The 18,158-nt window shown below is 48.1% G+C and overlaps 1 protein-coding gene across 1 annotated transcript; it reads left to right on the plus strand.

The window, feature by feature from the left end:
• The first annotated feature begins 6,279 nt into the window (after positions 1-6,279).
• On the plus strand, positions 6,280-9,669 carry LOC123180280 (uncharacterized). The gene is made up of 9 exons (XM_044592270.1): positions 6,280-6,883; positions 7,147-7,215; positions 7,302-7,886; positions 7,976-8,403; positions 8,502-8,601; positions 8,690-8,749; positions 8,829-8,912; positions 8,999-9,118; positions 9,255-9,669. Exons 1-9 carry the CDS (start codon positions 6,785-6,787, stop codon positions 9,555-9,557), a joined length of 1,848 nt encoding a protein of 615 aa, XP_044448205.1. The 5' UTR covers positions 6,280-6,784; the 3' UTR covers positions 9,558-9,669.
• The last annotated feature ends 8,489 nt before the right edge of the window (positions 9,670-18,158 follow it).

Below are 18,158 nucleotides of genomic sequence, written 5' to 3' on the forward strand. Positions count from 1 at the left end.
ATCCGACTAGGCCTCTGGCCTTTTCGCACTAACCACCACGCAGGAACAAGTATGGGCACTCTGCTCGTATGTATTAGCCGAAAGCTCAACGGACGTCAGCGATGGAGCGGCGCGCGCCGGGTTGGACTGCGTAAGCACCTACCTTTTTAAGGAGGTAGCTAGGTCTGCTCACTGGCCGCGTACGCAACATGCAGGAGTGCAAAGGGCGATGGGCCCAAGACCCCGATGCGCTTAGGATGTAGATCGACGTGCTGGCCTCTCTGTTGAGCCTAGGTTAGACTGCGGTGTGTTGATCGACCGAGGCCGGTCATGACCTAATGGTGTGTCCGGCCGGAGTTGATCGAGCGTGTTGGGTAAGTTGGTGCACCCCTGCAGGGAAGATTGATCTATTCGAATAGCCTTGTCCAGGGTAACAGACGCTCGGAGTTGTATCCCGATCAATACAACTAGAACTGGATATTGAATACTGAGGCATGTTATGGATATGTGGCTCCAGGATTGCTTTCTCGCGGGGAGTCGAGAAAGGATCTCTGGGCGCTAATGTTACAACATGTTCGCTAAGTATAAACTGATATTCTATACTCTTTTGAATGTTGCAAGATGCTTGGAGCTGCTTGAAGATGCTAGTCTTCGATAGGCTAGGCTTTCCCCTTCTCTCCTGGCATTCTGCAGTTCAGTCCACATATACTACCCATTTCATTGGCACTGATGCATATGTAGTGTAGATCCTTGCTTGCGAGTACTTTGGTTGAGTACTCATGGTTGCTTTGCTTCCTCTTTTTCCCCTTTTCCATTCTTCTCGGATGTCGCAACCAGCTGGTGGAGCCCAGGAGGCAGACACCACCTTCGACGACGACTACTACTACACCGAGGGTGCATACTACTACGTGGAGGCCGCCGACGACCAGGAGTAGTTAGGAGGCTCCCAGGCAGGAGGCATTGCCTTTTCGATCGATGTTGCTTTTGTGGTAGCCTTCTTAAGGCAGACTTGTCTAACTTATCTCTGTACTCAGATATTGTTGCTTCCGCTGACTCTTGTGTATTCGAGCCCTCGAGGCCCCTGGCTTGTAATATAAAGCTTGTATTATTTTAATTTGTGTCTAGAGTCGTGTTGTGATATCTTCCCGTGAGTCCCTGATCTTGATCGTACACATTTGCGTGTATGATTAGTGTACAATTGAATCGGGGGCGTCACACATATGAACTGTGGTTTAGCAAGAAACCTAATCTATCGTTTCTTAAAGTTTCGAGCTGCGATGCTTATGTGAAAAAGCTTCAACCTGATAAGCTCGAACCCACATCGGAGAAATGTGTCTTCATAGGATACCCAAAGGAAACTGTTGGGTACACCTTCTATCACAGATCCGAAGACAAAATATTCGTTGCTAAGAATGGATCCTTTCTAGAGAAGGAGTTTCTCTCGAAAGAAGTGAGTGGGAGGAAAGTCAACTTGATGAAGTAATTGTACCTTCTACCGAATTGGAAAGTAGTACATCACAGAAATCAGTTCCAGTAATTCCTACACCAATTAGTGTGGAAGTTAATGATGATGATCATGATACTTCAGATTAAGTTACTACTGAACCTCATAGGTCAACCAGAGTACGTTCTGCACCAGAGTGGTACGGAAATCCTGTTCTGGAAGTCATGTTACTAGACCATGACGAACCTACGAACTATGAGGAAGCGATGATGAGCCCAGATTCCACGAAATGGCTTGAGGCCATGAAATCTGAGATGGGATCCATGTATGAGAACAAAGTGTGGACTTTAGTTGACTTGCCCGATGATTGGTAAGCCATAGAGAATAAATGGATCTTCAAGAAGAAGACTGACACTGACGGTAATGTTACTATCTACAAAGCTCGACTTGTTGTGAAAGGTTTTCGACAAGTTCAAGGAGTTGACTACGACAGTGTGATCAAAGCATATGGTTTTATACATACTTTTGGAGAAGCCTCTATTTACAAGAAAGTAAGTGGGAGCTCTGTAGCATTTCAAATATTATATGTGGATGACATATTGTTTATTGGAAATAATACAGAATTTTTGGATAGCGTAAAAGAATACTTGAATAAAAAAAATTCAATGAAAGACCATGGTGAAGGTGCTTATATATTGGGCATCAAGATCTATAGATATAGATGAAGACGCTTAATTAGACTTCCACAAAGCACATACCTTGATAAAGTTTTGAAGAAGTTCAAAATGGATCTGTCAAAGAAAGGGTTCTTGCCTGTGCTACAAGGTGTGAAGTTGAGTCAGACTCAATGCCCGACCACTGCAGAAGATAGAGAGAAAATGAAAGTCATTCCCTATGCCTCAGCCATAGGTTCTATCATGTATGCAATGTTGTGTATCAGACCTGATGTGTGCCTTGCTATAAGTTTAGCAGGGAGGTACCAAAGTAATCCAGGAGTGGATCACTGGACAACGGTGAAGAACATCCTGAAATACCTGAAAAGGACTAAGGATATGTTTCTCATTTATGGAGGTGACAAAGAGCTTGTCGTAAATGGTTACGTCGATGCAAGCTTTGACACTGATCCGGATGACTCTAAGTCGCAAACTGGATACATATTTATATTGAATGGTGGAGCTATAAGTTGGTGCAGTTCCAAGCAGAGCGTCGTGGCGGGATCTACGCGTGAGCGGAGTACATAGCTGCTTTGGAAGCAGCAAATGAAGGAGTCTGGATGAAGGAGTGCATATCCGATCTAGGTGTAATACCTAGTGCATCGGGTCCAATGAAGATCTTTTGTGACAATACTGGAGCAATTGCCTTGGCGAAGGAATCCATATTTCACAAGAAAACCAAACACATCAAGAGACGCTTCAATTCCATCCGCGATCAAGTCAAGGAGGGAGACATAGAGATTTGCAAAATACATACGGATCTGAATGTTGCAGACCCGTTGACTAAGCCTCTTCCACGAGCAAAACATGATCAACACCAAGACTCCATGGGTGTTAGAATCATTACTATGTAATCTAGATTATTGACTCTAGTGCAAGTGGGAGGCTGAAGGAAATATGCCTTAGAGGCAATGATGAAGTTGTTATTTATATTTCCTTATATCATTATAAAATGTTTATTATTCATGCTAGAATTGTATTAAACGGAAACTTAGTACATGTGAATACATAGACAAAAACAGAGTGTCCCTAGTATGCCTCTACTTGACTAGCTCGTTAATCAAAGATGGTTAAGTTTCCTGACCATAGACATGTGTTGTCATTTGATGAACGGGATCACTTAGAGAATGATGTGATATGATCGTTTAGTTTTATTGCTATTGCTTTCTTCATGACTTATACATATTCCTCTGACTATGAGATTATGCAACTCCCGAATACCGGAGGAACACCTTGTGTGCTATCAAACGTCACAACGTAACTGGGTGATTATAAAGATGCTCTACAGGTGTCTCCGAAGGTGTTTGTTGAGTTGGCATAGATCAAGATTAGAATTTGTCACTCCGTGTATCGGAGAGGTATCTCTGGGCCCTCTCCGTAATGCACATCACTACAAGCCTTGCAAGCAATGTGACTAATGAGTTAGTTGCGGGATGATGCATTACGGAACGAGTAAAGGGACTTGCCGGTAACGAGATTGAATTAGGTGTGATGATACCGACGATCGAATCTCGGGCAAGTAACATACCGATGACAAAGGGAATAACATATGTTGTTATGCGGTTTGGCCGATAAAGATCTTCGTAGAATATGTAGGAACCAATATGAGCATCCAGGTTCCGCTATTGGTTATGGAACGGAGATGTGTCTCGGTCATGTCTACATAGTTCTCGAACTCGTAGGGTCCGCACGCTTAACGTTTGATGACGATTTGTATTATGAGTTATGTGTTTTGGTGACCGAAGTTTGTTCGGAGTCCCGGATGAGATCACGGACATGACGAGGAGTCTCAAAATGGTCGAGAGGTAAAGATTCATATATTGGAAGGTAGTATTCGGACACCGGGATGGTTTCGAGTGGTTCGGATATTTTACCGGAGAACCAAGGGGTTACCGGAACCCCCCGGGGGAAATATTGGACCTTAGTGGGCCTTAGTGGAGAGAGAGGAGGGCTGCAAGGGTTGGCCGCGCGCCCCCCATGGCAGTCCGAATTGGACTAGGGGGAGGGGTTCGGCGCCACCCTTTCCCTCTCCCTCTCCCTCTCCTTCCTTTTCCCTCCAGTGGAGAAAGGAAAAGGGGGGAGGCAAATCCTAATAGGACTAGGAGTCCTAGTAGGACTCCCCCCTGGGCGCGCCCCTCCTGGCCGCCGGCCTCCTCCTCCCCTCCTTTATATACGGGGGCGGGGGCACCCCAAAGGCACAACAGTTATTCTCTTAGCCGTGTGCGGTGCCCCCCTCCACAGTTTACTCCTCCGGTCATAGCGTCGTAGTGCTTAGGCTAAGCCTTGCGCGGATCACATCACCATCACCATTGCCACGCCGTCGTGCTGACGGAACTCTCCCTTGACCCTCTACTAGATCAAGAGTTCGAGGGACGTCATCGAGCTGAACGTGTGCTGAACATGGAGGTGCCGTACGTTCAGTACTTGGATCGGTTGGATCGTGAAGACGTTCGACTACATCAACCACGTTAACCTAACGCTTCCGCTTTCGGTCTACGAGGGTACATGGACACACTATTCCCGTCTCGTTTCTATGCATCTCCTAGATAGATCTTGCGTGATCCTAGAATTTTTTTGAAATTGCATGCTACGTTCCCCAACAAAATGAGCTCCAATAGACCCCCTTAGATTATGGTGATCATCAATAATTTAGCCCGACTCCCCTATATGGAGGGGGGGTTGGCCTCCTCCCCATACCCTCCCAATACCTTGGGGCCCATGTGACATCCACCCGAAGTTGCCCACACCACCACAACGTCACCGCCCCACCCACCGTTGAGAGAGAGAGAGAGAGAGAAGAGAGAGAGAGAGATCAAATTAATAAGTGGTTGTGTAGGTTGTGGTAGGTATTGAAGATGGACAAAAGCGTCCATTCCAATAACCAGGAAAATATTATTGAAAAGTTTCAAAAAATATTTATTGGGGGAGTTTTTTTGGGGGGGAGGGGGGATTTGCTGCAGATGCTCTAAGCCCCTAAGTATGTGTAGTAGGTCTATAAATACCAAGGGTGGTTCCCTTTTACTACGCCACATAAGTTGCTATTGCAACAACATGAAAAAAGAAAAATAGCACCCTTATATCATCTGTCTCCCATCTTCTTTATTTTCTTCATTGTGATTTATCTACCTCGAAAACACGACAACTGCAAATTAATAAAGGAAAATAGTTACAATATCAGTCGAGAAAGGTTGATAAATAATCATCAAATTAAGTTGCCATGAGCAAGGTAATATATTATAGGACAGGGCGACTCGTCTCCCGAGCTTATCTGCTCCCTTGTGTGAACAGTAAACTCAAAATAAATCCTAGAAAAGTTTCAAAAAGTCTGAATTTATTTTGTCATGGAAGATGTTCATGCGTGATGTCCGTGTTAAATTCGGTGGTGTTTGGACATCCGAGCAGCTCTCAGAAAATAAACAAATTTGGAGCCTGTGAGAAAGTTTACCATTCACTCACTGTTCGGACATTTTTCTTTTTTTACCATTTTTGTTGAATTTACTGTTCACGAGAAGCATATGAGTCTGGGCTCAGAAGTGAATATTTGGTGCCTATCTCATCTTAATCTCACTCAAGTGACACCACCGCAGGATCATATTTTTACTGTTTTCTATTTCTTCTTTTACTTATTTTTCTTCACTTCTTCATTGCTTTTGTTCTGAAAATTCGTTAATGTAGTTACGTGTAGCCGGCGCGCCTACAATTATATTTGTGCGTGCTAGAGGAGAGATTTTTAATTATTTTTTTGCCTGAGGAGAGATGTTATAGCTGCCTGCACATAAGCTGATGGCGTGCAACTGTAGTTGCCAGCGGCCGACGAACGCGTGCAACTGTAGTTACACGTGAAAAAGACAACACTAAAAGCAAGAAAAAAACATAAATCAATCAAACAAACGAAGAAAGGAAACCAAGAATAAAATAATCCACATGAATCTCAACGTGGAATCATACGATAGGGAGGTTACCCAAGATTTAGTTAGGTCACATGAGAACTATAGAAAATCCGTATATCATATCCGCGGGCAATCCTGCGAGTGGTGAAAATGGCGAGGCGTCGCAGTCCAACCGACCCGGCCGGGCCACCAACCGATGCACTATAAACCCTTGTTAAACCTTCACTCGCACTCATCCTTTCCGAGGTGTGGCGTTTGTTGCATGTAGGACAGCAGTAGCTAGAAAACCATTCTTCTTTTTCAGTAGATTAGAAGGCAAGACAAGAGTAGACGATCCCCATCCATCGCCACCTGACCAACCGAATCACTCACCATTCACCAAGTGAAAGCAACCATGGCACCGCCGCGTTGCGGTTACATACGTGGCCCCGCGGCCAGCCGACACCAACAACATCCGTCGCCGATCGATCGATAGGCCCCGCCCAACCGATCCTCACTTCTTCTTACTCTTCTTCTTCCGCGGGCTTCTCCCTCTCCCTCCTAACTCTCTCCTCACACGGATGCACCTCTACAGGCTACGGCAACGAAGCTAGCTTGCTACTTGTTGGCCTTGCCCAGCAGCTTCTCATCTTCTCCCCGGCTCGGCCCCTCCCTTTGGTCGTCGACGGCCGCCGCTAGCTGCTGCGACGGCTGTCCGGCCAGGTGTTCTATTCTATCTCGGCGGCGGCCCGCTGTCCGACGCCGGTGCGGGGTGACCGATGGAGTACGTGGCCGTGCGGGCTCCGACTCCGATGAGCCGCAGGACTCGCCATGCTTACCAACTCGCCGCCGATCCTACTGTTCTTCCTCCTCCTCCGGTGAGTGCACACTGCACGGTACTGCTAGAATCAATGCACTCCACTGCCATGTCAGTCAGGTGGTTTCCTTTCCTTTTTTGATCGAGAAGAATTGGAGCAAGTTCCTCTTTTAATTGGAGTGGTTCGTAAATTTGGTTGGACCGGCCCCCGGCCCATACACGGCAAAGGAGTAGATTAGCATGGGCCAGCCTGACTTATTGACAATGGCCCGGTCCGGTCACGCACTTGCTGATGTTTTTGTTGCCTGGACGATGATGGCTCAGTTGCAGACGACGACGACGGGCAACGGCGTGGAACAGCACAATCAGAGACGCATGGATCTTGAGCACGAGGTACCTGCCTAACTACGTACGGTTCTTCTTGCACCGGCATGAATAATTTTCGGTTTGGAGACTGAGAATGTGTGGGAATGGTGCAGGTGGCGGAGCTGAAGCAGCAGCTGAGCAACGAGGAGACGGTGCACCACATCCTGGAGCGCGCCCTGCGCCCAACCACCACCACCTCCTCCTCCTCCTCCGCGCGTTCCGTCCTCCTCAACATCCCGGCCTTCATCCCGGCCAAGGCCAAGCAGCTGCTCGCGGAGCTCGTGCTCGTCGAGGAAGAGATCGCGCGGCTCGAGTCGCAGATCCACACGATGAAGGGCGGCCTAATTACCACCGCGCAGCAGCAACGGGCGTCCATGGCGACCACCACCTGTGCCTCCTCCTACTCGCCAAGTGTCTACACCAGCAACGGCAATGGCAATGGCAATGGCAACAGCAACGGCACGGCGGCATACGCGGCATCAAATCGTCAGCCGGCTGATCAGGTGGCGCCGGAGATCAAGTCCATGTTCTTCATCAGCCAGGCCATGAACGCCGAGTACCTCCAGCGCCATCTTGCCGCCGACGACAAGCCGGACAGGAGCCCCAAAGACCAGACCAGAGGATCGGGAGCCGCCGCCATCAGCCTAAAGTTCAACGATGACATCATTGGCCCCCCGCCAAGGAATTCCCATGACAAGGTAACCAATCTGACATGTATGTATGCAACACTTCTCAGTGAAAATCATGCTCTGCTTATCCTCTGTACGTCTTTCCCTGGTCCTTCCAGAAGCAATCGAATAGCGCAGACGAAAAACCACCGAGGGTCACCCAAGAACCTTCGCCGCCGCCGCTGACGGCGAAGAGGGACGAGCAGAGCAAGGTCCAGCCGAACAAGCTGTCGGAGAGGATCGTGAAATGCCTGGCGGTGATCTTCATCAGGCTGCTCCGGTCGTCGCGGGCGGCGGAGATGGACAAATCCGGCAACCTCGCCAGGTCCGGGAACCTGCAGGGGAGCTTCAGGATCGACGCGGCGCTGAACGTGGCGGCGGGCGCCGCCAAGGAGAAGGACAGGGGGCAGCAGGATCACTACGGCATCTTCGGGATACAGGACTCCATGGTCAGAGACATCGGCCCCTACAAGAATCTCGTCAGGTTCACCTCCAGCGCCTTCGACCTCAGAGGGTTCTCCAGCTCCCCTCTGCTCACCAAGCTGAGGTGAATAAGTAAATCCGTTTGTTCATTTTTGACAGTTTCGATCATCTTTTCCATTTGTTAGCAGTAAAAACTTTTCTGATCGTGTTGTCTGGTGCTAGGGAGATGTTGGAGGCCTTGCAGCAGGTGAATTTAAGTATTCTCACACACCAGCAGAAGCTAGCATTCTGGCTCAACATATACAACACATGCATCATGCACGTATGTACATTTTGATGTTCGGGTGCATTTCTTTGAGCTAAAGATTTTTGGTATCCGCCGTTTGAGCTTCGTGTTCTGAATGATCCAGGGGATTCTGCAGCATGGTTTGCCCTCAAACTCTGAAAAGCTGCTAGCACTGAAGAACAAGGTATACAATAGTTTGTTTAAGGAAATTTTCTGGTACAAAGGAACTGTAACCTTTATGTGTTGCTTCCTATACCTTTCAGGCAACGATAAATGTTTCAGGGCAGAAGTTCAATGCTCTGGTAATAGAGAATTTCATCTTGAGACAGCCATCCAGTGTGAAAGAAGTGAGCATTTTGGTACTTCTTTTTTGCTTTCAGTTGCACCTGCACAACAAGAATGTGTTGTTCTCATCAACAAACAAACACCGCAGGAATTCTGGAAATGCGACGTCGATGTTGAAGAGCAACAAGTGAGGAGTCTCTACGGATTGAACAGTTCAGAGCCCAACATTCTGTTCGCGATGTGCTGTGGCACCAGATCTTCTCCAGCAGTAAGTTCATCCGCCCCTAACACAACTAATAAATCAATTATGTTCTTTTTTGCGAGTAATATAAATGAATTATCTTACTTAAAATCTCCATTGAATCTAGTGCTGAACATGCATATTAATTGTGAGTTGCTTGCAGCTCCGGATATACAAGGCGGATCGCTTGATGGCGGATCTGGAGAAGGCGAAGCTGGACTACCTGCAGGCGTCGCTGGTGGTGACCTCGACGAGGAGGCTGATGATCCCAAGCCTGATACACTCCAACACGCACGACTTTGCCAAGGACATGGAGTCCCTGCTCAGGTGGATCTGTGACCAGCTCCCCACATCTTGGTCGCTCAGAAAATCCATGGCGGACTGCTTGAGGGGGCATCTGAAGGTCGAAGACGTCGTGGAGGTGATCCCATACGACTATGAGTTTCAGTACCTGCTGCCCAAGTGAACACATCCGCTATTTGTTTCAAGTTAAGTGTACCACTACACAAATGGCGTACAGTACATATTTCCATGTATATTGTTGTCTTAGAGGTAAAAATAGTGGTTTGATATGTGCACTTTTTGGGGCCAAAAGCTTTATTTTTTTTGGATATCATATTACTATATTTTTTCGATAAAGATTGCTTTTATTAACTCAAAATGTAGCATCCAGCGGATAAAAACATGGTGAGCAACACCCAATTTCTGCATAGCTAAGACGGACACAACCAAATACCAACTGTCTGATAAAAGAAAAGATAAAAGTTGACAGATCGGCAGCAATAATGTCATACAAGACGACACAGGGAACTTCCCCTTGCTCGCGCTGCCTCCATGGGGCGGCTCGGGTGAACCCTAGCCGCCGCCCCTGACCCATCTTCCTTACCCATCTCCCGCCGCCGCTGGAGAAAGCCGGCGAGCAAAGCTCGTCCGGAGGACGGCGATGACGGGCTCGCCTCGCCTCTTCTATCGGGAAACCTCCGGCTAGTGCGCACTGGTGACCCTGGGCGCCCTGCGCATCGTTGGAGCCAGGAAGCTGGGGCGGCAACGCAGGGGCAGTCGGCGGTTGCTCCGCCGCCACGGCTACGGTGGTAGCGTGGTGGGCAGCCGTGGCTCCCGGTCGCGACGGATCGGGGCATCCCGTGCCCAGATGCATTATGCTGGCGGCGGTGGCGGGCCAGACCCTCGCTGGCAGCCCTATGCGTGGGTGTCGGTGTCAAAACCGGCAGACCTCGGGGTAGGGGGTTCCGAGCTGTGGATCTCGGATCGAGGGTAACAGGAACGAAGGAGTCGATGTTTACTAGTGCTCCTCTCTGAGCCTCCCACTCTGCCGGTTTTGACATCGACACCGGTGCTTTCATTGAGAGTCCCGCTGTGCAATCACTAGAAGGGTCGATGGCTCACCTGCATATCAACTACGCCAACGGCCACGGGAGCGTTTACGCCCCCGACCAGCTTTTTGTGTTCAGCAGCATGATCTTCTGCGCCGATCGACGGGTCATTTGGCCTCCGTCAACAACTATGCCCCACGTCAGATCGTGACCTTTGGCGGCCTCGAGTACACCGTGGACCTCCGCGGCGAACTCGTCCTATCAGGCTGGACTCCCAGCCAAACCACAAACCTGCCCGACTCCGGAGGCTCGACATCAGAACAGATCTCTGTCGAGACTTCACCCGAGATCCCGGGCGTAATAACCCCGGATGATTCCCTTCCGATCTCCTCTCCGGACATAGATCCAGCTCCTAGCCCTGAAGAGGCATCGGCCTTAGGGCTTACCTCGGCACAGGCTCTCAAATCGTTCCTAGATCCCCTTCGTGCCGAAGACACGTCAAGGTATACACCGGGCATACCTCGAGTCAGCGCCGCTTATAACACAACGATGAATCCCAAAGAGTTGTCTCACCTCAATGAGATGCTTGACCGTATCCAGAGTATGTCCATCTCGGATGGCAAAACTTCGGTTTACGATCAGGTCAGACTTAAAGCCGACGATTGGGAAATTTACATCCCAGCGACCTCCCACCTAGTTGACACGGTCGATGATTTAACCGACGTACTAGACTATGGTGAGGCCTCGGACATGGATGAAGATGCCGATGGTCCGGCAGACACCTCGCCTCTTGTAAACACCGGCAGGTGGACTGCTACATCCACCTATGATGTCTAGCTACTTGGTGGACACTCCTAAATCCCCTCCGAGACGTCGACGCAGACACGGAAGGGGCAACAGCGGGGAAACCCGCAGTAACAACACCACCGCCGATGGCAGCGATGCAACAGCCGGTGGCACCGATAACACCAGTGAGGACTTTCAAGCCTCCCCAATACACAACGGCAAACCCCGAGGATCTAGATCCCGATGACCTCTTTGAAGGGACTGATGACAACTACATGCCGGAATCTGAGGAGGACGAAAGCCTCGGTACCGAGGACTTTGTTGTCCCCGAAGACTCTTTTGAACAAGAGCGCTTCCGGTGCCGCCTCATTGCGACAACTCGGAGCATGAATGTAAGCAGCGACAGCTGTAGGCCAACACGGACGCACTGCATGAAAAGTGGGTTGAAGTGCTCTCCGTTGAACAAGACATGGAAGACTGGCGCCGTAGCGCGCCGAAATCATATCCACGTAGGCGTCTCCTGCCGGAGTTTGATGAGGAGCTCGCTGACGACCATGACCGACCCCCTAGAGGGCGGGACAGGCCAACGCTGGGGAACCTCAACGACCGGCCAAATCTGCGACGTTATGGCAAGGACCCCGTGGATTACCTAGATCCTGACGACATTCGCATAAAGGCAAACATGGCACCTCCTCGGTCCATCTATGGATCAAGAGGACGTGTGCCTGCCGGGCTTGACGGCTACAATGCCTGGATGGACAGGAATGGATGTGCCCGAGACCAGGCCTATTCACGGCTCTCTCCCAACCTCCGATGAGATGCTCCTTCGTTTCGAGGTCTGGCCCACACAATCTGCTTCACAAATAGGTGATGGAAGATCAATTCCCTGAAGGATTCAAGCCCATCAATATAGAATCATACGATGGCACCACTGATCCAGTAGTATGGATCGAGGAATTCCTTCTCCATATACAGGCCAATGGAGATGATCTTCATGCCATTAAATATTTGCCGCTCAAACTAAAGGGACCGGCTAGGCATTGGCTTAACAGTCTGCCTCCTCACTCTATTGGAAGCTGGGAGGCCCTAGAGGATGCTTTTCGAGCAAACTTCCAAGGCACGTACGTCCGACCTCCGGATGTTGACGATCTCAGCCGTGTCACCCAGCAGCCAGACAAATCAGCCTGGAAATTCTGGAACAAGTTCCTCACCAAGAAGAACCAGATCATAGACTACTCAGAAGCCAAGGCCATCGCCGCATTCAAGAACGATATCCGAGATGAATGGTTGGCCCGTTAGCTCGGCCAGGATAAGCCGAGGACTATGGCTGCCCTCACCTTACTGATGACTCGCTTCTGTGCAGGGAGGATAGTTGGCTCGCCTGCAGCTCTCACAATGGCGAGGCAGGTACCTCGGAGACACGCGACGCCAATGTAAAACCGAAGCGCAATAAAAACAAGCACAAGTATAATAATGGAGGAAGCGATACCGAAGACGCTGCGGTCAACGCGGATTTCATCGGACCTAAATCCAGACATAAAAAGGAAACCCTTTAAAGGGAACAAAGATGGACCTAGCCAGCTCGATAGGATCCTAGACCGGCCGTGCCAAATCCACGGCACCGAGGACATACCGGCAACCCACACTAATAGGAATTGCTAGGTCTTTAAACAAGCTGGGAAGGTCGCGGCAGAGGGTCCAAGTAAAACCCAAAACCGCAGTGAAGATGAGGGCGAACCTCGGTGTCCCAATAATGGAGGTCAAAAGAAGTTTCCCGGAGAAGTAACTGAGGTCAATATGACCTACGTTACTCACATCCCTAAAAAGAAGAGGAATCGAGTACTTCTGGATGTCTATGTGTTGGAGCCAGTCGCCCCGAAGTTCAACCCCTGGTCGGCTTGCCCGATACACTTTGATAAGCATGACCATCCGACCAACATTAGGCATGGCGGATCAGCGACACTCGTCCTAGACCCAATTGTCGATGGTTACCATTTGATATGCGTCCTCATGGACGGAGGAAACAACCTCAACCTCATTTAGGAGGATACGGTTAGGAAGATGGGCATTGACTCATCCCGTATCAAGCCAAGTAGCACCACCTTTAAAGGGGTCATCCCAGGCGTCGATGCCCGCTACACCAGAACGGTGACCCTGGAGGTAGTCTTCGGCTCGCCCGAGAAGTTTAGAAGTGAGGAGTTAATCTTCGACATCGTCCCCTTCCGGAGTGGATATCACGCGCTTTTAGGGCGCACATGTTGGGGAACGCACTAATTTCAAAATTTTCCTACGATCACGCAAGATCTATGTGATGCATAGCAACGAGCGGGAGAGTGTTGTCGACGTACCCTCATAGACCATAAGCGGAAGCGTCAAGTGACGCGGTTGATGTAGTCGAACGTCTTTGCGATCCAACCAATCCTAGTACCGAAAGTACGGCACCTCCACGATCTGCACACGTTCAGCTCGGTGACCTCCCTCGAACTCTTGATCCAGCTGAGGTCGAGGGAGAGTTTCGTCAGCATGACAGCGTGGTGACGGTGTTGATGAAGTTACCGGCGCAGGGCTTCGCCTAAGCACTACAACGATATGACTGAGGTGGAAATCTGTGGAGGGGGGCACCTCACACGGCTAAACAATGTCAACTTGTGTGTGCTAGGTGCCCCCTGCCCCCGTATATAAAGGAGCAAGGGGGAGGCCGGCCGGCCCTATGGCGCGCTAAGGAGGGGAGGAATCCTCCTCCTAGTAGGAGTAGGATTCCTCCTTTCCTAATCCTACTAGGAGGGGGAAGGAAGGAGTGGGAGAGGGGAAGGAAAAGGGGGGCGCCGCCCCCCTTCCTAGTCCAATTCAGACTCAAGGGGGAGGGGGCACGTGTCCTGCCCTGGCTGCCCCTCTCTCTCTCCACTAAGGCCCATCTAGGCCCATTAGTTCCCCCCCGGGGGGTTCCGGTAACCCTCCGGCACTTCGGTTTTATCCGAAATCACCCGGAACACTTCCGGTGCCCGAATATAGCCGTCCAATATACCAATCTTTATGTCTCGACTATTTCGAGACTCCTCGTCATGTCCGTGATCACATCTGGGACTCCGAACTACCTTCGGTACATCAAAACACATAAACTCATAATACCGATCGCCATCGAACATTAAGCGTGCGGACCCTACGGGTTCGAGAACTATGTAGACATGACCTAGACACGTCTCCGGTCAATAACCAATAGCGGAACCTGGATGCTCATATTGGCTCCCACATATTCTACGAAGATCTTTTATCGGTCAAACTGCATAACAACATACGTTGTTCCCTTTGTCATCGGTATTTTACTTGCCCGAGATTCGATCGCCGGTATCTCAATACCTAGTTCAATCTCGTTACCGTTAAGTCTCTTTATTCATTCTGTAATGCATCATCCCGTAACTAACTCATTAGTCACATTGCTTGCAAGGCTTATAGTGATGTGCATTACCGAGAGGGCCCAGAGATAGCTGTCCGACAATCGGAGTGACAAATCCTAATCTTGATATATGCCAACTCAACAAACACCATCGGAGAAACCTATAGAGCATCTTTATAATCACCTAGTTATGTTGTGACATTTGAAAGGACACTAAGTGTTCCTCCAGTATTCGGGAGTTGCATAATCTCATAGTCATAGGAACATGTATAAGTCATGAAGAAAGCAATAGCAACAAACTAAACAATCAAGTGCTAAGCTAACGGAATGGGTCAAGTCAATCAGATCCCGTTAATCAAATGACAACTCATGCCTATGGCTAGGAAACTTAACCATCTTTGATTCAACGAGCTAGTCTAGTTAGAGGCATACTAGTGACACTCTGTTTGTCTATGTATTAACACATGTACTAATTTTCCGGTTAATACAATTCTAGCATGAATAATAAACATTTATCATGATATAAGGAAATATAAATAACAACTTTATTATTGCCTCTAGGGCATATTTCCTTCAGTCTCCCACTTGCACTAGAGTCAATAATCTAGATTACACAGTAATGATTCTAACACCCATGGAGTCTTGGTGTTGATCATGTTTTGCTCGTGAGAGAGGCTTAGTCAACCGGTCTGCAACATTCAGACCCGTATGTATCTTGCAAATCTCTATGTCTCCTTCCTTGACTTGATTGTGGATGGAATTGAAGCGTCTTTTGATGTGCTTGGTTCTCTTGTCAAATCTGGATTCCTTTGCCAAGGCAATTGCACCAGTATTGTCACAAAAGATTTTCATTGGACCCGATGCACTAGGTATGACACCTAGATCGGATATGAACTCGTTCATCCAGACTCCTTCATTTGCTGCTTCCAAAGCAGCTATGTACTCCGCTTCACACGTAGATCCCGCCACGACGCTTTGCTTAGAACTGCACCAATTGACAGCTCCACAGTTCAATATAAATATGTATCCGGTTTGTGACTTAGAGTCATCCGGATCAGTGTCAAAGCTTGCATCGACGTAACCATTTACGACGAGCTCTTTGTCACCTCCATAAACGAGAAACATATCCTTAGTCCTTTTCAGGTATTTCAGGATGTTCTTGACCGTTGTCCAGTGATCCACTCCTGGATTACTTTGGTACCTCCCTACTAAACTAATAGCAAGGCACACATCAGGTCTGGTACACAGCATTGCATACATGATAGAGCCTATGGCTGAAGCATAGGGAACAACTTTCATTTTCTCTCTATCCTCTGAAGTGGTCGGGCATTGAGTCTGACTCAACTTCACACCCTTTAACACAGGCAAGAACCCTTTCTTTGCTTGATCCATTTTGAACTTCTTCAAAACTTTATCAAGGTATGTGCTTTGTGAAAGTCCAATTAAGGGTCTCGATCTATCTCTATAGATCTTGATGCCCAATATATAAGCAGCTTCACCGAGGTCTTTCATTGAAAAACTGTTGTTCAAGTATCCTTTTATGCTATCTAGAAATTCTATATCATTTCCAATCAATAATATGTCATCCACATATAAAATTAGAAATGCTACAGAGCTCCCACTCACTTTCTTGTAAATACAGGCTTCTCCAAAAGTCTGTATAAAACCATATGCTTTGATCACACTATCAAAATGTTTATTCCAACTCCGAGATGCTTGCACCAATCCATAAATGGATCGCTGGAGCTTGAACACTTTGTTAGCATCCTTTGGATCGATAAAACCTTCAGGTTGCGTCATATACAACTCTTCTTCCAGAAATCCATTCAGGAATGCAGTCTTTACATCCATTTGCCAAATTTCATAATCCTAAAATGCAGCAATTGCTAACATGATTCGGACGGACTGAAGCATCGCTACGGGTGAGAAGGTCTCATCGTAGTCAACTCCTTGAACTTGTCGAAAACCTTTTGCAACAAGTCGAGCTTTGTAGACAGTAACATTACCGTCAGCGTCGGTCTTCTTCTTGAAGATCCATTTATTCTCGATGGCTTGCCGATCATCGAGCAAGTCAACCAAAGTCCACACTTTGTTCTCATACATGGATCCCATCTCAGATTTCATGGCCTCAAGCCATTTCGCAGAATCTGGGCTCATCATCGCTTCCTCATAGTTTGCAGGTTCGTCGTGGTCAAGTAACATGACATCCAGAATAGGATTACCATACCACTCTGGTGCGGATCTTACTCTGGTTGACCTACTAGGTTCGGTAGTAACTTGATCTGAAGTTATATGATCATCATTATTAGCTTCCTCACTAATTGGTGTAGTAGTCACAGGAACTGATTTCTGTGATGAACTACTTTCCAATAAGGGAGCAGGTACAGTTACCTCATCAAGTTCTACTTTCCTCCCACTCACTTCTTTTGAGAGAAACTCCTTCTCTAGAAAGGATCCATTCTTAGCAACGAATGTCTTGCCTTCGGATCTGTGATAGAAGGTGTACCCAACTGTCTCTTTTGGGTATCCTATGAAGACACATTTCTCCGATTTGGGTTCGAGCTTATCAGGTTGAAGCTTTTTCACATAAGCATCGCAGCCCCAAACTTTAAGAAACGACAACTTGGGTTTCTTGCCAAACCACAGTTCATAAGGTGTCGTCTCAACGGATTTAGATGGTGCCCTATTTAACGTGAATGCAGCCGTCTCTAAAGCATAACCCCAAAACGATAGCGGTAAATCAGTAAGAGACACCATAGATCGTACCATATCTAATAAAGTGCGGTTACAACGTTCGGACACACCATTACGTTGTGGTGTTCCAGGTGGCGTGAGTTGCGAAACTATTCCTCATTGTTTCAAATGAAGACCAAACTCGTAACTCAAATATTCTCCTCCATGATCAGATCGTAGAAACTTTGTTTTCTTGTTACAATGATTTTCCACTTCACTCTGAAATTCTTTGAACTTTTCAAATGTTTCAGACTTATGTTTCATCAAGTAGATATACCCATATCTGCTCAAATCATCTGTGAAGGTGAGAAAATAACGATACCCGCCGCGAGCCTCAATATTCATCGGACCACATACATCAGTATGTATGATTTCCAACAAATCTGTTGCTTGCTCCATTGTTCCGGAGAACGGTGTTTTAGCCATTGTCGGTGTCAAAACCGGCGGATCTCGGGTAGGGGGTCCCGAACTGTGCGTCTAAGGCGGATTGTAATAGGAGGCGGGGGACACAATGTTTACCCAGGTTCGGGCCCTCTCGATGGAGGTAATACCCTACTTCCTGCTTGATTGATCTTAATGATATGAGTATTACAAGAGTTGATCTACCACGAGATCATAGAGGCTAAACCCTAGAAGCTAGCCTATGATTATGACCGTTGTCGTCCTACGGACTAAACCCTCCGGTTTATATAGACACCGGAGGGGACTAGGGTTACACAGAGTAAGTTACAAGGAAGGAGATCTAAATATCCGAATTGCCAAGCTTGCCTTCCACGCAAAGGAGAGTCCCACCCGGACACGGGACGAAGTCTTCAATCTTGTA

This window comes from Triticum aestivum, chromosome 1D, assembly GCF_018294505.1.
Source record: "Triticum aestivum cultivar Chinese Spring chromosome 1D, IWGSC CS RefSeq v2.1, whole genome shotgun sequence".
Taxonomy (NCBI): Eukaryota; Viridiplantae; Streptophyta; class Magnoliopsida; order Poales; family Poaceae; genus Triticum; species Triticum aestivum.

Coding starts and splice junctions, on each gene's coding strand:
- LOC123180280 (XM_044592270.1), top strand. CDS start 6,785: ATGGAGTACGTGGCCGTGCGGGCTCCGACTCCGATGAGCCGCAGGACT. Junction 7,887..7,975: donor CAAGGAATTCCCATGACAAG/GTAACCAATCTG, acceptor TGGTCCTTCCAG/AAGCAATCGAATAGCGCAGA. Junction 8,913..8,998: donor AGCCATCCAGTGTGAAAGAA/GTGAGCATTTTG, acceptor CAAACACCGCAG/GAATTCTGGAAATGCGACGT.